At 43.9% G+C, this 27,140-nt stretch overlaps 1 protein-coding gene across 1 annotated transcript in view; it reads left to right on the forward strand.

Moving 5' to 3' along the window:
* Positions 1 to 27,140, forward strand: part of PAPPA (pappalysin 1) — a 240,957-nt gene that overhangs the window by 43,616 nt on the left and 170,201 nt on the right. The window contains exons 3-5 of the mRNA XM_042964314.1: positions 9,906 to 10,051; positions 14,243 to 14,536; positions 21,962 to 22,154. Of these exons, the coding sequence (XP_042820248.1) occupies positions 9,906 to 10,051; positions 14,243 to 14,536; positions 21,962 to 22,154 (633 nt within the window). The remainder of the gene's footprint in view (positions 1 to 9,905; positions 10,052 to 14,242; positions 14,537 to 21,961; positions 22,155 to 27,140) is intronic.

Genomic DNA, 27,140 nt, shown 5'->3' on the forward strand with positions numbered 1-27,140 from the left:
GTGCTATAATTCAGGAGCTTGGTATCAGGAAGGTATGAGCAAGGCCATGTGTTGACACTGGGGACAGTCCCTGCCTTCAAAGTATTTACTGGTCCCTCTGACCAATTGAGTCCAACGTGTTCAGCATAGCAATGAAGGAAGTTTTCCTCTCTGACAAGTTAAAAGAACGTGACTCCCATTATCCAGGTCCCTGTGACAGCCTGATGGTGGCACCCTACCTTGGGCAGTCCGCATGTCTGCCATTTTATTTTCCCTTAGGCCCTGAATGTGGCATCCTCTTTCCAAAAATCCATTTGAATTTAATTCTACTTTTGATAGCCTGACATACAATGTCATGGTCTTCATTATTTCCACATACTTAAAATTTTTGATTTTCACATGACCCTCTGACCCTTTGAGAGACCCACATTTGGGGATGCTACTAGACTTGTTTAAGCCATCCAGAGAGATCTACATCTACTGTATTGACTGTGTAGTTGTGTCTTTAGATGATTCTATTTGCTATTAGACGATTTGTATGGGGCTGCAGTTCAAACTAAAATCTAGAAGTTGCCATATTGACACGTATCGGTGATGATATTGTAATTCTTGCTCTAGCCTTCCCAAACATCATATCGTTCAGTCAGTCGTCGCATAAGTTATACGGCTTACGAGACTCCACATTAGAGCCAAACTACATAGTCTACTGAACTGTCACCTGTATCCAGAACATGGTGGCTGCCTCAACTTATGAAAAAGAGGTGATTTTGCTTTATTTAATTGTGCGTCAAGTGGAACACAGACCACAGGGCTTCTGGGGAGCTGTGTGTATTCTGCTTAATGTGGTCAGTTCTATTATTTATCAGTTGTGGTTTTGATCCTCCAAGAAGAAAGGGAGGTTGCAGGAAGAGCTAGCTTGTGGGCCCTAGAACTGCACACTTGTGTTGTGAAAACAGTAGTTTGACGTGGTACTTTTGAACACACCATCACACGTCAATTGTTATTTCTCCTTACTTATCAGGGTATATTCTTCATGCTTATTGGCTTTCCGAAAATAAGTAAACTCTGAGAATATGGGACTATCAAAGCAGAAATTTAGAACCCCAAGAAAAGATCTCAGTGAAGTAACTATTCCTTTAACAATGTGTGTGTGTGTGTGTGTGTGTGTGTGTGTGTGTGCGCGCGCGCGCACGCGTGCATGTGCACATGCATGTGTGTGTGCCTGTGATGTGCAAGGCACAGTGCTAGGTGCTGGAGGTATAGCAATGATTATTTCACAAGATAGGTGTGATTCTTCCCTCATGGAATTTCCTGCAGGTAGGTATGTAGCTAGTTGGATAAATGCTTTAAAGAGGAGTCCAAGGTCTGGAGGTTCTCAGAGGATGGATACTTGAATCATCAGGGGTCAGAGTCCCTTCTAGGCTGAGTCCTGAAAAATGAATCATGCTAGCCAAGGGAGTGTAGCTGAGCTTGCCAGGATCCAGGCGTCCTGACTCTTTGTCTTCTGCCCCAGCAGTCTCTAAAAGCCATTTTATAAAAAGGCTAATGAGAAAAAAAAAAAATAGGAGCTGAGTAGATCCTGGTAGAAAGGTATTCATTTTTCAGCACATCTGGGTCACTCAGTCGGTCGAGCGACGGACACTTGATTTTGGCTCAGGTCATCATCTCGTGGTTCTTGAGATCAAGCCCCTCTTTGGGCTCTGCACTGGTGTCATGGAGCCTGCTTGGGATTCTCTCTCCCTCTCTCTCTACCCCTCTCCTGGTCATGCTCTCTCTCTCTGTCTCAAATATATATATATATATATATATATACACATATATATGTTATATATGTATATATATAAACATAAACCCCGTGATGTCTTATCCACCTTCAGCTTGGAAATTGTCATTGCTCTTTGCTTCTCTCCTGTTCAGTACCCTCTCTATGCTAACACATATCATAAGAGAAGGTAAGACACTAATGATGAGGGATGTGGTCTGCAGTATCCAACACATGACCAGTCAGAGCTCACCTCCCACACCTGTGACCAGGTGGAGAGACCTTGGAAAAACGGCATCACCTCACCGAGTCTTGGTTTCTTCCCCCTATAAACTAGGGATACTCATACTTGTATAGCACATTGGGTTTTATTGTAAGGCTTCAAAGAGATAATTTTGAAAAATGCTTCAACAGTGCCAGTGAGTAGTAAACTCCCCCAAATGGTAGGTCGTATTAGTATCATCACATTATGTTGTGATCATCTGATTATTTGTCTCACTTCCTTCATAAAACTGCTAACTCTTTCATAGTGAAAAATGTTTCTCTTTCATATTTGTATGCCGAGTTTCTAGCTTAAGGCATGGTTATAATAGAATCTCTGTAAGTATTAGTGAACAAAAGAGGGACAGAAGGAATGAATGATTTGCAGAGAGGAGGGAAAAAAGGAAAATGAAGGCAGGCAGGGAGGGAAGGGGAGGAGGTTATGAAAGAATGATCGATTTTTCAATTGCTCTTTGATTGGTGCTGTTACATTTTTCTTAGATTGTGTGTCAGGCTTCTTTACAAGAGCTATTATTTTGGAAACCAATCATTCAGGATTCCGAGAATTTAATAAACTCTCCAAGCACTTTTTTTTTTACCCTGTGCCTCCTCTTACAGACAAGAGAGGCAGATTTAGACATTTCTGACAATAAAACTAAGCAAGAGAATAAAGTCCAGATCGTTAGGACCCTTGGGATCAAAACATAGAATCCAGGTTTCAGAACTGGCCACAGCTTGGAGAACGCTTGTTAATTGCAACAAGGCTATGGATGCAATAAACATTCTGAGGTTTATCTTGCTTTAATGACTTGTCTTGAGTGGCTTTGATCTTTATATTTGATAATCATTTTCAAATGGTCTAGTGTGTTCTGAAATTGGAGTAGTGGTTCAGGGACTTGAGATCCTCCTCGGGAATGACAGGCTACAATCAGCATTTGCAAATAGGCAATGCTATAGGACTTGCTCTGTGAGTTGTAGAAACAGGTCAACCACCTGTGGAGGAGACAAACACCCTGGTCCAGTGATGAGAGCAGGTTCTCTGATGAGAAAAATACTGTGAACATTCAGAGCTAAGGCCAGTTTCCTACAGCTGCATGAGCAAGCTAAAAAGAGAGTCGTGTCTCTTGGGCACCTCTCATGAGGTAGACATAGTTCTAGGCACTTTCTCATGTGTTACCTCCTTGAATTTTTATACTCCTGTCTAGCTTGAATTTTATAATCCCCATTTTACAGGTGAGGAAATTGAGGTTCAGAGAGATCAAGTCACTTCATTAAGGTCACAGGGACACTTCTTGGCAGAAGAGGTAAGATGTGAACCCTAGAATGTCTCTCTCTCTCTCTCTCTCTCTCTCTCTCTCTCTCTCTCAAGATGAGGCTTTTTCCCCCAAAAAAGTTGTAAAGCCAGTGATTACAACAATGAAGTACTTCTTGGTGTGGTAATGCCAGAAGAAAATCGTGAATGCAACAATGTGTATCATGAACTTTGGTGTACTTGTACCCCATTTTCACATCGTTGAATGAAAAATAGACCTCAGTCCAGAACAGTTCTGTCTAGAACTGTATTTAAGAATATTTAATTATGAAAGTAAGTAGCAGTGATTCTCACTACATAAGACAGTCCTTCCTATAAACTATAAGTAGAGTAAGGTTCTGAGGCACTCCATTTAATGTTATGTTGTCATATTTAAAAATTCCTTTAAAAAGAGATGTGCTTGTTTCTATGGTACTCTCCTGCCTTTTCCTTCAACCTGAAAAAAACTGTCACCAGCCTCTAGCTTACAGGGGGCATACTCACAGCCAGGTGCATCTCAGACAAATCCTCCCGAAGCTGAGGGCATCAGCAGTTGGCCAGTACCACTCCCATGACCTATCAGGGAGCCTATCAGGAGCCCAGGGAACAGAATGGGGGCAGGACACTTCTCAAAAATCTCCTCACCTAGCACTTCGACAGTGGGGAAGTCAGTTGGCTTTAAGTGGGAATAGAAACAAACCCTGGTCAGTCTCGATCTGGGCTCACTGTGAGAGGTACCTCTGACCAGCCATCTTTAGAACGGGAGAGCCAGTGTATTCTGTTTCTAGAGCTGGAAAAACCCAAGCTTTCCATAATTTCACTGAAGGGATCTGTTGTTGTTGTTCTGCATTTTGAATATACTTCCCTTTTGCTTCCCTTTCAGTAAAACAGGCCCTGACAACCCTCTCATTGAGATTATTACAGAGTTGTACCATCTCAGGCCAGTGCATTTAGGAAATATGTTATTGGCACTCACCAGCGAGTGAGATGCATAAAGAAAATATTCTAATGACAGTTGAGTTGAGAGAGCTTTGATCTCCCTCCAGAATTGCTCTCATGGCTTTGAAATGCAGTTCTGGCAGAGGGGTAAAGTCTGGGCGCCTTGGCACTCTGAGCTGGGCCCCCCCTGAAACTGACATTCCAGGGGACCCACAACCTCTAGAGCAGGATCCAGGGGTATGGGCTGTGCAGGAAGCAAAGAGACACGAAGTCACCTCTCTAGAGAGGCAGCTTGGGGTGAGGGTCTGAGTTAGGAAGGGCTTTCCAATTGAGCCTAACACGTACCAAACTCTGTTGGTTGTGATGCTAATTTGATTGTTGGCTGAGGTAGAGGTTAGGGTGGGGAGAAAGGATTATGGTCACACATGTTCCGGAACACTCATACACTATCTGCTCTGCTCCCATTTTGTGTATTAAAGGCTCTGATAATTCTTGCCACTAAAAAAACATACGTGTTGGACATTGTTTAACACAGCATGTCCTAAACCCATTTGAATCAGAAAACTTCCTTTAAATATGCATCTGCTTCTTGCAGATTTAGCCCTCTTTCGGCTGTGATTTGGAAAACACCGATCGAATTCATAACCTTGCCCAAGATAGGGATTCTGAGCTGCAGACCAGGTAGCAGAGTGTAGTGAGAGAGGCCAGAAACTCAAGCAATACAGGTTGTGTCTAGGGGTGCTCAGCTGAGGGGGAGCCCAGGGCTGCAGCCCCTCCCACGCTTGACTCTCTAAGCCACACACCCTCACAGGGAACTGTGTCCACCTGAATGAAGAAGTGATGCTACTAATTTGTGAACATGTGCTGCTACTCATAGGCTAGTGAACAGAAGTTTATTGTCAGGGCCTTCTGTGTCCCTTCTTCAATACCTCGGGCCAATCACTTCACTTCCCTGAGCCTGGACTTCCTCGTCTTGTGCTGAAATTCTGCAGTTAAGAGAGTGGTGCTCAATCACTGCTAATCCATGATTGTCTGTCTCTCTCTCTTGCTCACTTGCTTGCTCATTCACTCATTCAAGTTTTAGGGAGCACAGAGAATTATAAAGACTTGGCCCCCACCTGCTTGAATCTCATAGTCTGATGGAGAAGACAGGTGCTCACAGAGATGGTAACATAAAGCAGGGGGACAAGTACTAGAACCAGAAGGGGGAGGCTGTCAGGAGGGAGAAGTCATTTTGTAGCTAGAGGTGATCATTTTGGTGCTGCTCATAATTAACATGGTAATAACAATAATGTAATGAACATAGACTATGCTAATCAACGAGTGCCAGCTACATGTCAGGCACTGAGTGAGGCACTTTCTCTGTGTGACCTCTAGACCCACCACCCCAGGCCGAGAGGTGGCTGTCATCATCCCATTTTACAGGTGATGGTGACCAGGAGTGGATGTACACTGGACCTTGCAGGAAGATTTTAAATGTCAGAGATTAAGGAAGAAAGGTTTCGAGGTAGAGGAGGAAAACGAATGGACACGCATAGGAGTGGGCATAGCTGGGGAAACTCAGCAGTTCTAGGAGTGGGGAGACTCTGAGAACTTGAAGTTGAGGTTGCTGAAAGAAGAAGAAGGTTGGATGGTGGGGATGAGACTCTGGAAGCTGAGACTCAGGGAACCATCCAGAGGCAGACTGTCAGTTTAAGGTTTTTTTGTTGTTGTTGTTGTTGCCAGGAGGAGAAAATAGGAGACCAGGACCTAGAGGGGGGGTGTTTGCCCAGGCTGTGCTGAGCTGTCCCATTTAAACCTGTTGGTATGCTCAGTGACATGCAGAGAGGTGAAGCAACTTGCCCATGGCCGTAGGTCTGTCCATCTAACCCTGAGTAGTACTGGCATGTAAATTAATAAACACACCAAGATTTGGATTTATATGGATTTTTTATGGATCATGGGCAATGATTTTTTTTAATGCATTTGACCAATTTGCAAGGTAGACATAGGGCCAAGCATTCCACAGTTGCAAAACAGAAAGCCAAGTGGCCCTGCACAAGTCCTTTTCCTTCCCCTCTTCACCCAACTCCCCAGACTCTAATGGCCCCTCTCCATTTGACCTGCTCTGCTTTTCCCTCCATTCCCTGACAGGAGGGATTAGACATTCTCTTAAAGAGGTAGGGGAAGAGAAGGAAATACCCACATGGACTCCTATCCCCTGAGATTTTCCCTTGATGATCCAGCTTGGCTCTGCATTTGTGGGAATACCTCAGCCAGCAGGAGGAAGGCTCTTAGCCACAGAGCTGTTTTCCTTTGGGTGGATCCCCCCAAAAGAGATGGAGAGGAGAGAGGCTGGGGCCAGGGAGCCAAGGCCCTGGATGGCTGCCATAGAGTCTTCCTCTTGGGGGAAATGGAGGCTTCTCAAAGTGTGAAAAAAAAAAAACACACCTCATGTACAAGCAAGGGAGAGGCTCCAACATCCCACATCTCTGCCTTGGGCCAGGACTAATACCACCCCCAGAAAAGATAGGCTTCTGTAATTACAACTGAATAAACAACCAATTAAAATGTCTCCCCTGCCCCACCTTACCCCATCTCTTCCCCTCTTGAAGCCTTCCCAGCCCAGAGCAGCAGGGCAAAGAGGTGACTTTGTCTAATAACATCTGTGTCCTCTGCCTGAGAGAATGCTTGATGGAAATGGACAAATCAATTAGAAAATAATAAATAATGTGGAATGGGCTGATCCAAGAAAATCTCGGCTTCTCTTTTGTTTTCACTCGCCCACACATTGTTTCCCTTTTCACCGTGGCCCCGAGTGAGCCTGGAAATGAGGGTGAGCTCGTGGGAAGAATTAGACACTTTGAGATTTGTGCTTGGCTTCGTCACTGTTTATGTGATCTCTGAACCCCTGTCCCTTCATCTCTAAGATGGGGGTAAATAATAGAAATAGCTAAACATTTATTGAGGTTTCCTACATGCCAGGTATTGTTCTGTCTTTTACGCTTTTCCTTTATTACCGCCCCAAATCCTCTGAGCAACTCAACGAAGGTAGATTGTTGTGTATACAGAAACTGGGGCAAAAAATAATGAAGTAAATTGCCCAGCGTGATCCAAACATCAGATCCATCAGTGGAAGACCTGGATTCAAACCCAGGGCTCTGGCTTGAGAACAAGTCCTCGTACCCACTGGGCTGCATGGCTTTGAATACTGCAGACACGGAATAGAAGGTGTTGTCTAGCATAGGGGCTGGTGGACAGCAAGTGCTTAATAAATGTTGGTTTTCTCTTTCCTCTTTCTTTCTCTGGTCACAGAATAGACTGACTGAAACTCCTTAGAAGGCTTCCAGTCTAAGAAGGTGAAGGTAGGATTTTCAGGGAGAGAAGGTATGGCAGCAATATTTCAGGTCAATATCTGAGCATATGGCTATCCTGGAGACTGGTCAGTTCAACCCAGACATATCTATGACCTCTCCTGCTCCTGTCTGTATCGCCAACTTATGTTCACCTTATTTTGAAAAGCCAGAAAAAATTATGGTCACATGATCACTGGGCTCTTGGTGATGTGGGGGACCAGAGGGCTCTCTAGGTCTCAGATATGTCTATTCTCATTGGAGTAGAGGAATGGGTTTGTGACCCATAGGAATGCTCTGTGAAGCACTAAGATAGCTGCTGCTAATCCAGTGTATTAGCAAAGAAATAGGCCTTCTAGGAAGGAAACTGGGGCCTAAGTATTTTAGCTTTTTTCTTTCCCAGTGTAAATTGAACCCCATCAACATCAACTGAGTGCTGACCCGTGGCAAGCCCCATGCTGAGAACGGGGTAAACAAAAATGGATAAGGCATGTTCCCCACCCCAGGGAGCCACAGATGGTGGTGGATATAGACAGGTGGAGTGATGATTTGGAATAGTGTGAATGTGTGTACTTATAGGAGGTGGATGAGTGCAGAGATGGCAAAGGAGGAGGTGTGATGGGAATCAAAGAAGACTTCCTTGAGGAGGGGCGCCAGAATGGGCTTTGGATGTGTTTATCAGGGGACGAGATGGGGAACCGAGTCCCTGACAGAAAGAACAAACAACTCAAGTGAAGGCATCATGGATGATGCGTCATGGTGGGCGCCCCCAACCCACACTGGGAAATTCAAAAGAGGGAGCAGAGAGAGGTGAGGCTATAGAAGGAGGCAGTATCTTGGAGGCTGTGCTGGGGATCTTGGGCTTACTCTTGCACATACAGGAGGCTCTTCTATGACTCCAGGAGGGGAAAAGAGAGGGAACTGTCATAAAAGTATTCTACCAGCCAGGATTTGGGCCAACCTGTCACGGACAGATAGCATTATGAAAAAGGTAAACACTTTCAACTCGCTCTGCAACCTTAGCAAGCTCTGAAAGTTTTATGTCTCTTTTCCCTCCTCTGGAATATGGGCATAATGATACTACCTACCTCAGTCTTATTAAGAAGATGAAAGGAGATAATCCATGTAAAGTCTGACCACATAGAAGAGCCCATCAAACACTAAATATCATTATTCATAGACTTTATCTCACCTCCTACATCAAGCTGCCTGCTTGTTTATGTATATTTTTATTCAGTGATTCATTGGTTCATTTCCAGCCTTACTCAAGAAATGATTATCAGCTGCTCATAAGGATACATGACAGCAGACATAAAATGGGGGCTGAAAGACTCAGGAGAAAGCAGCAAGATGCCTCTGTTGATTTAGAAAATGATCCATTGAGTAATGTGCCTGTGACTGATGGAAAGCATTAGTGTCTCTGTGGTGATAGGAGAGCGAGACTCTATGAAGGAGGAGTTCTTATTTATTGAGCACCTAGGATATGCCAGCCTCTTTTCAAAGACCACCTCTTCCGCTTGCCAACATGTGTTCATTGTATGTATTAAAGAGCTAATGATGATAATGGGGAGTTAGTTCACTTTCCTGATATGCCAGTCTACAACGGCAGCCATTCCAAATGCAATATCTCTAAGTCCGTTTTACAGACTAACAAATAAAGGCATACAGAATGTAGAATCATCTGGTGGGGGGGCGGGCAGCATGATGCCCGGTGACAAGAGCATAAGTTTCCAGGGTAGACAGAATTGGCCTTGAAACCCATTTCTGTAACTTTGGGCAACCTATGTAATCACATTTGGACCATGTGTTCCTTATCTTGAAAAGGAAGCAATAACACCTCTTTGCAAGGTTGGTGTGCAGATAAGAGCAGGCCTCCTAGTATAGTCCGTGTTTGCCAAATAGATGGTTTGACGTTCATAGTGAATGAGTGAAATAGAAAAGAAGCCAAGACTAGAATACATGTTGCCTTTTCCATGGTCTGTGTCTTTGATTTACATCCACATTTATGTGGCCCTGTCACCAGTCAAGATAGCAGAGCCCTGAAGAGCAAAGATAGAGATTTTAGGTAAATCTTGTTTCTAAACTGAACTCTGCTATTTATAAGCTGAGCAAACTTCTCAAATCTCTTAAACTCACAAGGACTTAATTTTCTCAGCTGTAAAATGGGATCATCTCACTTACCTTATAACACCATTGGGGGGAAGTCACGGAGGTAATGTTTATAAAGTGTTTAACGAAGTGCCTGGCACATAGTAGCTCTTAATTACTTGGGGAATAGCTGTTATTTGAAGAGTACCTTTTTTGGATGGTGATGACAGCTAAGGTTCTTTTTCTATTACAGAGCATACTTGGATGTTAATGAACTGAAGAACATTCTTAGACTGGATGGATCAACACACCTTAATATCTTCTTTGCAAACTCCTCGGAGGAGGAATTGGCAGGAGTAGCAACTTGGCCATGGGACAAGGAGGCCCTAATGCACTTAGGTGAGAATTAGAAACTTCTTCAGGAGGAAATTGGATTAGCACAGGAATAAATTTAGTGGCAATGATAATGATGATGATGAGCATGACTTGGATGATGGTGGTGGTGGTAGTGATGACGAGTAATCTATTAATCGCTTTCTAGTATACCGAACTCTCTAGCATTTCTTATCTCATTTCAACTGCCGAGCATTGCTCTGAAGAAAATAACATGGTACTATTAACCCTGTTTTACCAATGGGGAAACTTAGATCCACAGAAGGAATAGGGCTTATCCAAGGTAACACGCAAGTCCGTGGCAGAGCCACATTTGGAATTCAAGTTTCCAACTCTGTCCTTGGATTGCTTTCTTTACACACCCCTTGCCTCTTAGTGCATACAAATATCCTCTCAGCCTGGTAATCACTTTGTGCTGACACAACTAAGTCATGAGTTGGCTTGAGAGATACCAAAGAGACCAAAGAAAGTGAGTTATTCCTCTGTGTTCCACTAACACTACCAGGAACTCTTCTTACACTCAAAGTGTGCTGTGTGTGAACACAGACCAATTACCGAAAGTCAGAAAAGACCCTGGTTTCTGAATCAGGCCCTATAAGCAAACATTGTAGTTCTTTAATTTTGATTTTTTTCATGCTCCCTTCTAGTACATGTCTATATGTACACATGCATTTTTTTAACTTACACATCTTTGAAATCACAGCATAGATAGAATTTTATGTTCTCTCTCTCTCTCTCTCTCCCTTTTTTTTTTTTTACTTAATGTTATGCTCCCTACATGTTTCCACATGGTAGCATTCTTCCTAATCACTTCTGCTCCATCCTTTTTTCACTTAACATCACAAGACAAAAGCATCCTTCCAGGTAATTTCCGTCTCTCTAAAGGAGACATTTTTTCATGACCACATAATATTCCATTGAGTTTACTCAGCCATTTTCCCCTTGATTCAATGATCCCATTCTTTGCAGCCCTGGATAATGATGCCTCCCTCAGTGAGCGTCTTCATCTGGGAAGGTTAGGGCTCAGCAGAGTGACCATGCTGGGTGTTCTCCGAGGCCCTGACTACTGTCCCAGTAATACGCCCAGAGTCTAGTCTCCACTTTCAATCTTCAGAATCTTGAAAATGAGGGAGTGTGCAGCTTCACATGATGAAGACTTCAAACTTTACACTTAGTTCCCTCTAGACTGCTTTTATTCCCCACTTACTTTTAAGGGAATGAAACCTATCCTGTGTGTGTGTGTGTGTGTGTGTGTGTGTGCGCGCGCACTCATGCACGTGCATGCATGTATGGAAGTGTGCTGTTGCATAAAGAGAGATAGAGACAAAGATAAATATGTATTGGTTCCCGTGTGGGGGGATTTTAGCCCCTAGGAGATATCTGGCCATGTCCAGATATTTTTGGCTGTTACAAATGGGGGGATGCTACTGGCATCTAGTGGGTAGAGGACAGCGATGCTGCGAAATGTATAGATTTAGCCAGAAAGAATTAACCAGTCCAAAATGTCAGTCATGCTGAGGCAGAGGAACCCTGAGCTAGATGATGATTGGGTGGAATAGACAGGGAGACAGGCAGACAGAGGCTGGGCAGAAAAGAGCGTGCAGCTAAGGCACACTTCAGGGTAGATGATCCGTTTCCATCGCGTGCCTCATATGATGTATGGGAATCCTGCTGGCCCAGAGCAGTACACATGGTTGTTCTCAGCTATGATTCCACTTGGCAGTATGGCCTTAGGCAAGTCTCTTTCCTTCCCCAAGTCCCAGTTTGCTCAGATTTTAAATGAACGGGTTAGACTAGATGGTCTCCAGGGACAGTTCTCGGCGCTGAAATGCCGTCCTATTGGAAAAGCAGCTGAAAGTCTCTTCATCAGTGTCTTAGAGGGGTTGAACAGCAGGCTTCTAAGTTAGAGAAAAATACTCCTGATGATTCTGTGAATTTCAGAGGCTGGCTCAGGACCAGAAATACAGAAGGCTATAAATCCATAGCATGTTATAGTATTTCAGGATGATGTCAGGCTCAAGCTATTTCACCTTTTAAGAGAGGCAGTGAAACAGGACTCGAGCTCTGTGCTGTCGCTCTGAAAAGGGGTGAGTCGGGAGGGGATGAGGTAAAACAAACAGAGCTGGCCCGGACATTAAGTCTGCAATCCTGTCACTATCCCTAGAAATACCTGTGGGGTCCTAGACCTTTCCACCCACCTGCCCAGTACCTCAAAGTTGAAGCTTCATGGGGAGACAGAGAACCATGGGCACTGTTGCAGCTGTTTATTTTAGAGCTCGCCAGAGATGCAAAGTCACTTTTCCAAGATCACACAGCAGGGTCAAGTGGAATGGGGGTTGCCTCTCCTGTCAGGCTAACTGTCCCCATCCCCCTAACCTGTCTTCTTCCTGTCCTGAGAAATGCTGGCCAGAAGCGATTTCTCTGCACCAGACCCGACCAAACCCAACTTATTAGAACCATACATATATTTTACCATCTTTTCCTGCTGTGATGCCATGATCCCTGGAAAAAGGCTTGGGTGGGAAGGGGATTATGTTTCATATTATGATTGACAGGAAATAATTGAGAGAGATTTCCTGTCTCAATTTCTCTTCCTCCCTGCCTCTCTGCTTGCCCCTTCTCACACACGCGTATGTGTGCACACACCCCCACACACCCTCTCATACATCTTTATCTTTGTGCTAGAAGGCTCTGAGCAGTTCAGAATTAATAGACTCTGTGAGCCCCATGACTGAGCAAGCTCGCCCTCCCAGCAGTTCAATCCAAGAGAAAACTCCCCCCACGCCTGCCAGTTCAAATCAAGGCCCTGCCCCATCACCATTCTTTTATAAGACACCGCTCTGCCCTTAAAATCGCTACTTGCACAATGTTCAGACCTGAATTTTAACCTCCTCTTAAACACAGTTGGATTTTAAAGTTTAAATATCTCCCTACCAGCCTATATGTGTTTCTCCAATGCCTAAACTGAACATGAAACATGCTATCCATTGATTCTGCTGAAATCTGTTCCATCGATCTCCCCAAGCTAAGCCAGACTCAATCTTCTAAGACACGTGGGGTAGACAACTGCTTCTCAAACTAGAACACACAGACCAGTCATCTGGCGCCCTTGTTAGAATACAGATTCTGATTCTCTAGGTCTGGAGTGAGAGGCCCCAGATTCTGTATTTTAAGTCACCTTTCAAGTGATGATCATGCTGCTTATTCTCAAGACACTCTGAGAGTAACGAGTAATTAGTGTAAGGTATCCACTGAGTGTGCAGTGTTATGCTAGCTGCTTGTGTGTGCTTAGTTAGACCTCAGAAAACTTCTGTAGTTGGCTTAGCATTCAGCGAAGATTCAACAGACATTTAATGAGATACGATATTCCAGGCTGTGTGATTGGCATTAGCTGTAGAACTCATTAAGGGGCCTGGCTCTGGAAGCTAAGGATCTTGAGATCAAATCCCGACGTGAAACCCTACTGACTCCTGATCATGAGCCAGTGACTTAACCTGTCTAGGAAATCAGTACACTCCTATAGGGGTTGTGAGTTGGTTAAGTGCTATTAGATGCATGAAACACTGAGCACGGGCCTGAGGACACGTGATAAGTGCTCAAGAAACATTGGCTATAATGATACTGTCATAGTGATGAGCCCAACATGATGCTGGCCATCCTGAGTGCTTATTCTCATAGAGCACCAGAGATGAAGTGGGATTCAGAGACGGTAATCAGTTTGCTCAACGTCACAGTGTTGGTGAAGAGCCCAGAACTGGGACCAAGGTATCTGATCATGAGGGCTTCAATTGGACAAGAGTGTGCAGAATGTTTGTAAACCACAGCATGCCTTACTGTTGAAGGACAAGGTAGCAGCAGAAACATCTACCAGCCCAGAAATCAAAGTCCTCAAATGCCAATCATGCCCCTTCTTTCAAGTTTGAGAGCACCTTGGTTAAGTTGTCTTACTTCTTTAGGCATTGGTGTTTTCATCTGAAAAAATAAAGGGATTGCACAGAATGACTCTTGGGACTCCTTCCTACCTAAGCAATGATTCATATCACAAGTCATAACGGTTCTCGGGGCAGTGGAGTCACAGGGTGGAGAAGCCTGTGGTTACTTTGGGCAGCACCCCATTTACCCACGATTGATTGGGGGATTTCTGCACCAGGAAGCAGGGTGCCCCGTTTGCTTAATGCTCTGGTTTTCCCCTTGCAGGTGGCATTGTCTTGAACCCGTCTTTCTATGGCATTCCTGGGCATACCCACACCATGATCCATGAGATTGGGCACAGCCTGGGTCTCTACCACATCTTCCGAGGCATCTCAGAGATCCAGTCTTGCAGTGATCCCTGCATGGAGACGGAGCCCTCCTTTGAGACTGGTGACCTCTGCAGTGACACCAACCCGGCCCCCAAACACAAGTTCTGCGGCGACCCGGGGCCAGGGAATGACACCTGTGGCTTCCATAGCTTCTTCAACACCCCTTACAACAACTTCATGAGCTATGCAGGTAGGGACCCCTGCTTTGCAGGGAGCACATAGCCGGGTGTCATACACGGGCTCAGGTCCTGGCTCAGAGAAGCCTGGGCAAGGTCTTCCTTTACTAAGACTTCTTCATCCCAACAGTCCCTCATCCTAGACAATCAGGATAATAGTCCTTGTGTGAGACCTCAGGGGTACTTGGAAGCTGTTGTATCTGAAGACTCCTCAGAAGGGCGCACTTTAGGAGGCTGACTGGGGCCCAACATCAGGAAACCTGGGTAGATTCTAGCTTTGCCTCCGCATCACCTGATGCCTTTGGGTCTATCACATCCCCTCTCTGAGTCTCACTTCGCTCAAGAAAATGGAATCTTTGGATCCAAGGAACGTTGGAGAAGTTTCCTCCTAATTTTGCAGCTATATTTTTCTAAGCTGGTGCTGACTGCAGCTTTTTCCTTTTCTTCCTTTTTTGTTTTTTACTGCAACTTTTTCTTAAACATAAATCTCTCATACCCTCTTTTACTATTTTACTACAAAAAAATAGAATGCTTTTGGTTTTGCAATTTGCATGAGATGGGGACATTCTTTTCCTAATTCCATATATCCTGTCAAAACTCTTTTCTTCTACCATCAGTAATAGTGCTAGAGACTCATTCTTTGGGTTCAAGGATGTCCTGTACTTCTTTTAGAATAATATATCAAGGCCACTTCTAGCCCTTAGAACATTTTTGGAAAATTAAAACAAGGCCATCTCAGCCTTCACTGATGGCCTCTTAGACCAAGAACCATAGGGCCCAATCCACAAATTGCACATGGTAGCCCAGCATTGAATTTTATTATAATATTAAATTTAAGTGTCTCTTGCCCCTATGAAAATAAGTGAGTTCTGTGAAGGCAGATATTATCTCCAATGCCTCATGGTATTCCCAGCACCTAGCACAGAGACTGGTGCTTAATAAATGTTTGTTAAGAAGAAAGGGAGGGAAGAAAATGAATAAATTCTCATAAAGGTATGCAAAAGTGATTCTTATCAATAACAAAATTTCTGCTTGTATAAAAGTGTGTGGTTCATAGAGGACATTAATACACACTATCTCATTTAACTGGCAACAAAACTGTAGGGTATAAACTATCCCCATTTTACAGATGGCAGTACTGTAGCTCACCAAAGTCCTTTGCCCCAGGTCACGCATCTGACCCCAAGCATTTTCTTCTCTTCTGCTCTTGTGCAGCTCTTCAGAAGAGACCTAGAGATGGGTGTGTAGGAAGCAGAACAGCCAGGCTGGTTTTCATATTCTGTTCCACAGAGATGGGGGTGCAGGAGCTGTCAGGCATGACTCTGGGGAGCTCTAGATGGGACTCCATCTCTCTTTGAACCAGGAAAGCTCCCTGTCAACTGTTTCCCATTTCTTCCGGGGTTTTGCCTTAGGTTGTGTTGGAAGAGAGGATATTGCTGCTGAAACCCAGTGAATTTGATGATCCCCAGTGGGTCTTTCTGCCTTCCTGTTTGGGCTGATGACTTCTGGGGGCCTTTTCAGTTTAAGGCTCATGTCGTTCAAACCTGAGATCTGTGGAAGTGTCGACCACCCAACCTTAGCACCATAAAGGGGTCTTTAGGTTTAGGTCTTTAAAAAAGACCACAATGCTGGGTATTGCCTCAAAAGCAGATTCCCACTAGGCTCCCTTTCCCAGCCAAGCCGACATCCCACATCCGGTGCCCTGTCCTTTCACGCAGCCCTACTTACGTTCCATTTCTGTAGCACCTTTCCTTGGCCAGCTCGATGCACATGGAAAATAAACAATAACATGAATTTGGAAGTTTGCCGGACTGTTAGGGGCCTCAGAGCTGCCACTAGCTACTAGACCCCCATAAACTAAATCTTTTTTTTGTTGTTGTTCCCCTTCGTACAGATCTAAAGGGTGATTGATTTACTGTTGTTTTTTTAAAGGAACCCCTCAGCTCAGTGACCCATTAACAGCAGAACTAATTCACTGAGCTACGATAACAAACTTACACCCGCAAAAGCATATTCAAGGCGACCACGAGCTTTGAAATGTTTGTTTTCCTTAGGATCTCTGATAGATGAGGTGACAAAAGCAGTTGGATGAAATTCAAAATGCAGAACAGGATCGGGTTCTCATGGCCAGGGAGAGCTGTGCACAGACGCTGCGCAGTCCTGGCCAGAGGGTGGGGACCCTGCTGGGTCAACTGCCTGGGGTTCCTTCCTTCCTGGGCGCTTCTTCCTCCGGCCTGGTCACTGGTTGAGCAAAGAGTCTCATGCAGTGCTGTCCACTAGAACTTTCCGTAAAGATGGACATGTCCTGTGTCCATGCTGTCCAGTATGGTAGCCACTAGCCTGATGTGGCTCATGAGCCCTTGAAATATGGCTAGCGAGACTGAGGAACTGAATTGTTAGCCTTCAGTAGTCTTAATTAATTGGAATTGAAATAACCCCAAAGGCTGGTGGCTGCTGTATTGGTCAGCACAGGTCTACAATAATTATTTATTTAAAAAAAAAATTTGAAATTTATTTATTTATGCTGAGAGAGAGACAATACATGTAGGGGAGGAGCAGAGAGAGAATCCCAAGCAGGTTCTGCACCGCCAGCACAGAGCCCGATACAGGGCTCAAACCCAGGAAGCCGTAAGATCATGACCTGAGCCAAAACCAACAGGTGGACACTTAGCCAACTGAGCCACCCAGGCACCTCAATACGTCTGCATTAATTATTGAGTGCCTATGACGATACACCACACACTGTGAAACACTTCATAGGCTTGTCTTATAGAATCCTCAAAATAACCCAACGAGGTGAGTGCTATTCTTACTGAACCTATTTTACAGATCAGAAAGTGTGGGTTTCATGTAGCCTAAGGAACTTGCCAGGGTCACACAGCAAAAAGAAGGTAAGCCTTTCTCACTGTGGAGCCTGTGCTTATAATCATTCATCATCTGGCTCTGTTTCTGATGCTAAGGGAGGTAGAGGGTGTCCCAAGTACTCAGTTCAAGCAAACACCAGGCAGGTTGATCGGGGCAAGCTTAGTTGAGCACCAGGGGAGTACTGTCACCTTGAGCTGTTGGATAAGCCCTGAGCAGGTAGAAAAGCAGAAGCCTAGACTCTACTTTCTGAAGATTATGGGCCATAGGAGGTCCCCCGAAGAGCACCGTCCAGTCAGGTCTTCCTCAAGAGTGAAGAAAACAGGCCTTCTCCAGCCTACAGGAACAAGTGTCTTGTTACCCTCATTCTGCATGTCGGGGCCTTTCAATACAAATGGATGCTTCAACCCTGTGCTCCCAGCTCTCAGGAATAGATCCTACAGAAATAAATTCATTGACTTCTTTGAAGATGTAATCATAAGAATGTTCTTAGCAATATTCATTGTCCAAGTATCAATTAAGTATTTACTACCTGCCAGGCGTGAAGAAAAATGCTTATGTGTGTGAAAAATTAGAAACTGTTTGCAAGTCTGATGAGAATGGATTGTTGTAATAAATCGTGAGGCCTCTGTATGATAGAACATTATGTGGTCACTAATGATAGTGTAGTAGATGAAGAAGAAGGGTAAACAGAAGCAGAGTAACCTGGTGCAGAGCACCAAGTTTGGGGGTGCAGGCACTGAACTTGAATCCTCCCTGCATTAGCCTTTGACCCTAGGCAGTGACTTCTCCTCCGAGCCTCACTTACTTCCTGGATAGCAGGAAGGATAATCACACCTCCCTTTTGTGATAGTAGGTGTAATCATGCAGGTAAAGGATTTAGAACTGTCCTTGGTACCATAACTAGTTCTTCCTAAGTGATATTAGTGGGTTTATTTGTTAACTATTTAATGTGAAAATGGTCAGGGAACCTCGTACAGTGTAAGACCTGGCATGTGTGTTTGTGTATGAATATATGTATGTATATAAATGTATGTATATATATGATGTAAATATATTTATGATAATGAGAATTATAAATATTTATATGCATATACATACACACACATATACTCCTACGTACTAAGTATTAATTGTATTATCTCTAGGTAATGAGTTTAGGGTTATATTTATTTCTTCATAACTATTTTTGGCACATTCCACATAATTTACAGTGAATATAATCATTTATTATCACTATCATTATTTAATAAAAACCAAAAAGTCAGGGATTCTTACAAAGGACAGCTATCGTTATCCATATACTGGACATGAATTAGCTTATTAAATGCCCTCATTAGCTTTAGGAGGCAGGTAGTATCACTATTCCCTATGGTTACAATGGGTACAAACGAGGCTCGCAGGGGCCAGCATTTTGCTCGGGGTTCCACAGCACATGGCAGCCCTGGGTCCATGACCCAACCTCCCGTGCTCTGCAGTCTCCATGCTGCAGAGGGGAACATGTTCTGGAGAACAAAGTTCAGTTACCAAAGTCAGGTCAATGCACCAGCAGCATGGGGACGGCAGCATGGGGATGAGATCCCCAAAGTCCTCTCGGCTTAGGGATAAGATGGGCTGGCTGGTCCTGGAGATCACGTGTCGGGAGGGGAAGCATGTGGAGGCAGGAAGCCAAGAGGGACTGACTCTAGACATGAGCTAATTGAGACAGAGCATTGTGATAAACGGAAACCCTTTGGTACCTTCCCCAAGATTCTGATAGCACCTAAGTCTCTAAGCAGTGTACCCTGGGACAGACGTTTGCTGACTTCTACTTTCAAGTTCACATGCATTTCTGTTTTCCTGCTAAGTTCTGTCATCTATCTCTTTTTCATACTCTTTTTTATTGAGAAACATGCAAATGGCTAATTTTTAAATCATTAATGGAAAACACACTCTTTTGGGAGAAAAGGAAGAAGCACAAATAAGAGTGTCTGGAGGAAAAAAATGCTGGTTTTCTCTTCCATTCATCTTGATAAATGCATTACGTCCTCCAGCTCACTGGGTCCCCACAGCAGCACTGTGGAGTGGGGTCAATTTAAATGTCCCCAATTTATACATGAGGGACCTGAGTTTTAGAGTTACTTCTCTCTTTTGGAAGTGACTTATTAGTATACTACTCAGTGCCTGTGCCTTAACATACATAGACATTCCCCTATTAATAGCCAGATGTGTTATTTCTGATATTTTTTTACCATTATAAATGATGCTTCAGAAAATATCCTCGTACCTAGATTTTCCATATGTTTCTTCATGAATATATGTCTATTGAATTCCTGAATGTGATATTGCTACATCAAAGAGAATGAATATTTCAAATTCTGGGATTTATCCTGCTTCTGGTTTTCTAATGCACACGGACACGCGCACACACGTGCTGTTCGCAATCATGAGGCAGTGAGGATTTACTGAGCATTTATCATGGTTCTTTGTGCTCTACTCCCCTTACCCTTTAACCGAATTCGGAGATGAATGTTCTTGCTAGCACCATCATCCCCATTTACAGATAGGAAAACTGAGGCACTGAGTCGTGAATTCACTTGCCCATTTGCCTCCAGATCCTTCATGTATTGGTCTCTTTAACCATACTTTCTTAGTCCCTTCTCCTGACTCTAACCTATTAAGTGGCTTTTCCAAGTGCACTTTTTGCATTAAGAAGTGCAAAGCTCACAGCAAAACAAAGAAAAACGTACCCGATGATCTGGCCCTTCTTAGATGAGACATTTGGACTCTATTCTCCAGGCATTGGGGAGCCATAGAATGTTTGTTATCCAAGGAATTAGATGGCTACATCGGGGCTCAAGGGAGATGTATGTGGTTAAAGATACTTGCTAAGGGACACCAGGCTCTACTGCTTCTTCCAAACATATGAAGGAGTCCCCAGGATGCTGGAGAAGAGACAGACTGTCAGAAGTCACTCAGGAGATCAGAGGCAGCTTCTGTGTATAACCTCCTTGTACTCCTGTCCCTTCCCCAAGCTGGATTCTCAAGGTCCCATCCAACTGCCTAGCACCTGCCCAAAGTTATTTTCTGTTTGTTTGATAAGGGGGAAGTCAGTTTATGTTGCAGGATTCCCAGTGGTGGGTTTATTTTAAGATCTGGCGAGCCCCATGCTTCTCTGTCTGGGGCCCAGCTGCAGAAACCCTGACCTGGCCGACACCTCTGGGAAGTGGTGTTTTTGGAAACCAAGCGAAAACAGTGCCTTGCTCTGCCCCTGAGGCAGTTGAATAAAGCTGTTGGAAGGGTAGACAGGAGGCAGGCTTCTTCCTTGAGCGGCGAGTCGAGAAGAGAGTAGGGCTGAAGGTCATTTGATCTAAAGACATTTAAGAGGTTGTATTCCAGTCAGCTCAGACTCAGGCTCACATCCTATTTATCAATCACCTGCAGGATACTGTTCCCATACAGGGTCTCATTTATGCTCAGGCATCCTTCTATTGATTAGAAACATGGTCTTAGCATCAAGACTGCCTGGGTTTGAGTCTTGGATCTATCCCTAACATTGTGATCTTAAATAAAGTTGCATGACCTCTCTCAACCTCTATTCCCTTCTCTGTAAATGGAGAAAATCATAGTATTTACTCCCCAAATCGTGGGAGTGTTAAATGTGTCCAAGGACCAGTGCACCATGCCTGGCTTATACGAAGCACACAGCAAATGTCCCAGTGACAGTGCTGTCCTCATTCCCAGGACGGACATGAGCCTGATTGTTCCTAGGGCTGCCTGCCTCTGGCTGTGCTCACTGCAAAGGACACCATGTCCCTGGGTCCTGTAGCTCCCTACAGTCCTGACCTTTCTTTCTCCATCTGAGCCATCCAGTCTAGTTGACCTCAAGTACCTCCTTCTTCAGAAGCCTCCCTGGAACACTGCCCTTCCCCAACGTTCTGTCTCTTGTTCATCAGTGGTCAGCATCGCAGTCGTGAACAGTCTTCTGATCGCCTTGACTCATACAACAAACTGGCCTTCACTCTATAGTTAGACTGGTCCCTCCTCTGGGGCAGGAACATTTTAAGTTTCATCTTCCCGTGGCCCTTGGGACAGAGCAGAGAATATGGGATAGATGCTCAGAAGGTTTGTGAAGGACAGTATCACTGCATCCATGGATAGTGGAATGGATGAATGAATGTATGGGTGAATAGAAGGGAGTGAGTGAGTGAATCAACAAGGAAATGAATGAATGAATGAATGAATGGGAGATACTGGGTGAGTAGTGAGGCAGGAGCAGAATAAAGAAATACATCGCTTACTGACCAGGGATTTGGGGGCCCATGGAAAGCAATTTACCTGTCCCTTGTCCTTAGCTGTGACCTCTGGGCTGCTCAGTCCCATCCACCCTCCCCTTCCTCCCGTTCCCTCTCACCTGCCTCCAGAGGTGATGACTGCACTCATTTGTGCACAGACCATTAACTCTTAAGCACTGAAAGAGGCCAGCTCTGTGTTGGCAAGGACTGGGGTGCTGGCTGGCTGTTCCCTGGGAGACGTCATAACTCTCTCATGCCCTCCCATGCAGCCAGGTTTTTATCTCTCCCTCTGCCCGCTCGCAGATGACGACTGTACGGACTCCTTCACGCCCAATCAAGTTGCCAGAATGCACTGTTACCTGGACCTGGTGTACCAGAGCTGGCAGCCCTCCAGGAAGCCTGCGCCTGTCGCCCTGGCCCCCCAGATCGTGGGCCACACGACCGACTCCGTGACGCTAGAGTGGTTTCCGCCCATCGATGGCCACTTCTTTGAAAGGTGAGTGTGGCCTGTGAAGTGGTGATCCCTCTCTCTCCTGCCAAGAAGAAGGGACTTCAGAAGGGAAGCAGTCTTGGAGAGGAGTTGTGCTGTTTTCTCTGTCCTTGCTCTCTTGTTCATCTGGAGCCCCTGGCAGTTCAGCCACTTAACAGTGACTGGTCCAGATAGGCATGTTGTAGATTTGGGGGTCAGGGGATACATGAATGATTGCTAATCGAAATTAATAAGTAATGATGCATGCTTTCAATGAATGAATGTTTAGCTTTATTTTATTCTGAAATACCTGGAAACTCTATCCTCTGGGATGGAGGTCCTGATCTCTTCTCCATGCATTCAGGATTTGAAATTGCCCCTGGTTAATGGGTAATTGTAATACATGTATAATATATATTAAATATCAAGGCGTATATGTGTATATGTACATATTCATATCATACGTGAATATACATGCATATATATATATATATATATAATATATGTATAATACATATAATTAGAATCTTTGTGCAGAGTATTTCTTTGTAGAATTGAGGGTAGAATTTTTAGAAGACCAGGAATGATAAACCGAGGTACAGGAGTTCTGCTCCCCCGTCTGCCACTTATTAGCTGTACTGACTTGGGCAAGTTACTTTCCCTTGCAGAGTGGTCTTCTACCTCAGAAACGTGTGTCTTACGATGCCTCAGTGGTCTGCAGGCGTGAACCTGAATCCAGGGGTCTCTTGTGATGCCTTTCAGCATTGAGACCCTCTGAGGAGCTCAGGCTTTAAGGAAAACAGATTCTAAAGAGTCGGGAAAATAGATTAAGATGTTGACATTTACCCTTGCCTTTAATTTAGGGCTTATTAGTGTCTTAACCTCTATCCCAGCCCTTCTTTGGAGTGTTTTATCTAATACTGATGATATACCATTGATGATGGCAAAAATAAAAGCCAGCTAATGATTAACAAATAATTCTCTGAGGTTGTGGCTGTTGCCATTCATTAAGTGCTTACTCTGGGAAAGATTCTGCATTAAAAGCTTTGTTTGCAGAGTCTCATTTACTCTTTCTAGTAACTCTATGAAGGGGGAATCATTTTCCTCATTTGCTGGGTAAGGCAGGAATTGGAACTGAAAGAGGTTGAGAGATTTGACCAAGAGCCCGTAGAAGTTGGTGGGAGCTGGGCTCTGACTCACATTTTGCAGCGTCTTGTCTCTGGCCCCTGTGTGTTTTCATTAAGTCCGTCTAAAATTTGAATTATGAAGGGGGTGTTACCCCTACCCTCAAAAGAGCCACAGAAGGTGGTAAGGAGCTCTCGTGTGTGTGTGTGTGTGTGTGTGTGTGTGTGTGTGTGTGTAAATACATATTAGTTCACGGTGCCACATTAAATTGGGGCTCTGGGGCACCTGGGTGGCTCAGTTGGTTGAGTGTCCAATTCTTGATCTCAACCCAGGTCTTGATCTCAGGGTCGTGAGTTCAAGCCCTGCATTGGGCTTCTCACCAGGCGTGGAGCCTTCTTAAAAAAAATTGGAGCTCTAATTTTCTACAGTACCATCAGTCTCTGAATCTAGAACCTTTGTCTGGCAGCTGGGTGCATGTGTTCATAGGGGAAGGAAATGTAATCCCTGGGCCCTCTATAAAAACCCCCTTCCCCTGCCCCCAGCCGCCCTCACTGGGAGCTCAGAGCTGGGTTTGGGAAACCTCATGTGACACTTCAGAGCAGGCTCTCCAGCAGCCTGTAGATTTATTTATTTTTTCTGTGGCGATGAGAAGTATCAGACTTTTGGTCAAGCCTTGGCCTCAATTCCACTTAAAAATGGAAGTTTTGTAAATGAAGCTTCCTGTGTATGTATTTAATTTATATTTCATAAAGCAGTTATTGTCCATTAAATAAATACCATCTGATTGTTGGAACCTATTGGAGGGTTAATTGTTGTGTAATGAGATAGGTCTCTATTACATGGTACCCTCAGCTCCAATCAATATGTTTTTAATAACCTATAGTCAGTTGGTACTTGAGGCTCGTACAATAGCTATTCTGTTCAGTCTAAGATTTCATAACGGAGTTATCATATGTTAAATTAAAACTGACATTTTAGAAACATGTCTAATTAGGGTTAACAGCTACGTAGACGATAGGCTATGACTAAAGGAAGTTGGGCCACCAGTTCAATAAATTGTTATAAAGAAATGGAGCTATCACTCCCACATACACTCAGTTTGCACTCATGTGCATTGGCCTGGTGCAGAGCATACAAGCTCTACTGACAAATTGTCTGCACTCCGCTCCCCGCTCCACCACTCTTGGTCTATGGGGCCTTTGGCAAGCCATCTCACCTCTTACTCTCTCTGACCCTCTGAATCTTCTTCCGTAATTGTGCCCACTTCAGCTGGATTTTGTGGGGAATTCAACAAACATGTGACATCTGTGGTATGCCTAGCACACCCTCTATGTTCAAGAAATATTAGCTCCCATCTCATACAAAGTTTCCCAGAGCTGTTTAGCTACTTGAAAATTCTCTTTCCCTGCAAAATCTCTGGTGTTTTCCACTACATCCATCAATGCCAACCTCTCGCCCCTGGCCATCCCTACGTCCTCCTGCTGTTCCTCACATCTGTGGTCTAAGAGAATACAAGGGTTTTCCTTAAAAAAACATATTCAGATCCTCCCACAGCCTGTGTCCTCACACATGGGCAACTGAATAAATAATTCAAGGCCACCCCTGGCTTTTCTAACTCCTTTATTTTTATCTGTCTTGCAAACGTGTGTTGACGGAATGGTTTCAGTTATCTGAACAATTGGTGGTGGGGTATTAGAAAGAATTCTGGACTGAGAAGCAAGAGACCTGGGTGTCAAGTCTTTGCAACCTCATTCATTTCCTCTTCCTCTTCAGCCTCAGTCTTCTGATCTGTAAGCCAAAGGGCATCTAGCCTTTTGCAACCAAGGTTCCTATTGCAAATCTCAGAACACAGCAAATGACTTGAGTAACTATTTTCTCAATTCTCCCTAGAATGGTACATAATGAGTACCATTCTAGATGCATAGGAGAGATGTAAACTCATCATACACAGTGGACATCTTAAAGAAGCACTGTTCAATGGTACTTCTGCAGTAATGGAAATATTCTCTATCTGTACCATCCAATATGGTAGCCATTAGCCAACTGGCTATGAAGCACTTGAAATGTGACAAGGGTGGAACTGAATTTATTTAAATTTATTTAATTTATAATTTATTAAATTTATTTAATGTTAATTAACTTACGTTCAAAGACCCACATGTGACTGCTGGCTGCCATATTAGCACAGACTTGAGCTTTAAGCTTTGGTTCTCATGGAACCTAGGTAAGAAAGATGATCTCTTCCAGTGTTAACATCCTGTATGTCTGTGATTTCAGAGAGTGTGTGTGTGTGTGTGTGTGTGTGTGTGTGTGTAGATACAGGTGCAAATAAAAATCAAATAAATGCCAGAGGTAAAAAAAAAAAAAATACTACATACTCCCTGGATGTATAGATACTTCCTGATTTTGGTAAAGCCTTTACAAGCTATAACCTTGGCGTGAGTACATTGTACTCATGATCTTCTATTTCCTAATCTGTAAAACGGGAACATGACCCACTGCCCAGAATCACACCATTGCTTTTTAGTTGCTGACTTAGCCTTTACTTTTGTCCTTCTTTCCTCAATCCATGTTTCATTTAGCATTCAGAGCAATCTTTTTAAAATGTAAATTATATCATGTTGCTCCATGACTTGGAGTGGCTCCAGTGGCTTACAACCCTCTAGTGGCTTCCCATTTCTTTTATGTATGATCACCATGTGGTCTACAGGACTTCCCATGATCTAATCCTTGCCTATTTGTCCAACTGCCTCTCTTACCACTCTTTCCTTCATTCGTGACTCCTGTCACTCACACTTCCTTTGGGATCCCTATACACCAAGCCCTTTTTTTCCTGCTTAGGTCCTTTATGTTCCTGCGACTGCCCCTGGAATACTTTATATCCACTCTTTATGTCATCCTTCAGCTCTCACCATAGATGGCATTCCCTCACTAAGGCCTTTCATGACTGTTCCAATTTTAATTAGCCCAGTACACCTCTCCCACTGGTATTCTTGCATACGTCATTACATTTCCTTTGCTTCTAGAACTTAATGAGCCTGTTATTTTATATCTGTCTACTTGTTTATGGACTGTCCACCAGGCTGCAAGCTCTATGAGGTATAGGTAGCACATCTAATTTCCTCACCCTTCGATGGTCAATGTCTGGTACTTGTACAGTGCTAACAGCTAGAGGCTGTTCAATGACTACCCATTGAATGAACAGATGAAAAAATGAATGAATACATGAACCAATGATTGAATACGACCAAAGGTACTTTGTAGGGCTCTGTGCAAACAAGGCACATTTACTGTCAGGTGGATGATGGTTTAGTCACTCATTAAAGTATTTATTGGAAACCGAGGATGTGTCAAGAACTCTGTGAAGTACAGGGCACTCACTCTATGAGTGTCATCTGAAGCATGACATATAAAGAAATAGAAAGAAAGGTTCCATGTCCATTAAGGTCAGTGTGGTTCCTGATTCCATCCCAGAACCTTTATAATCTCATTGTCATCATAGAGCCAGTCATGTGACTCTGAGCCGCTATGCATGGTTTGTGGTCATTGTAATGGAACTCAGCCTTCCAGAGTAAGGAACTCTCTCTCCACTCCTCATTCCCTGTCTACAAGTATATTTGTATAATTATTGTGATTGCTAGTCCAGGAGTAACTCCTAGATATTCAAAATATATAGAAAATTCAGAAAACCAGAAGGAATAAAAATGGGGATCATCCTATACTTGTTCCACCACCCAGACATTGCTGCCAATATTTTGTAATATTGAAGTTATTTGAACAGTACTGAGCTGCTGCTATAAATTCAGTTTTGAATACAACTTTTTCACTTAACATTATAGCATTCCATGAAATTTCAGGGAACATTTTTGTAATGACTTTTTACCATTT

This window comes from Panthera tigris, chromosome D4 (genome assembly GCF_018350195.1).
Source record: "Panthera tigris isolate Pti1 chromosome D4, P.tigris_Pti1_mat1.1, whole genome shotgun sequence".
Lineage (NCBI taxonomy): Eukaryota > Metazoa > Chordata > Mammalia > Carnivora > Felidae > Panthera > Panthera tigris.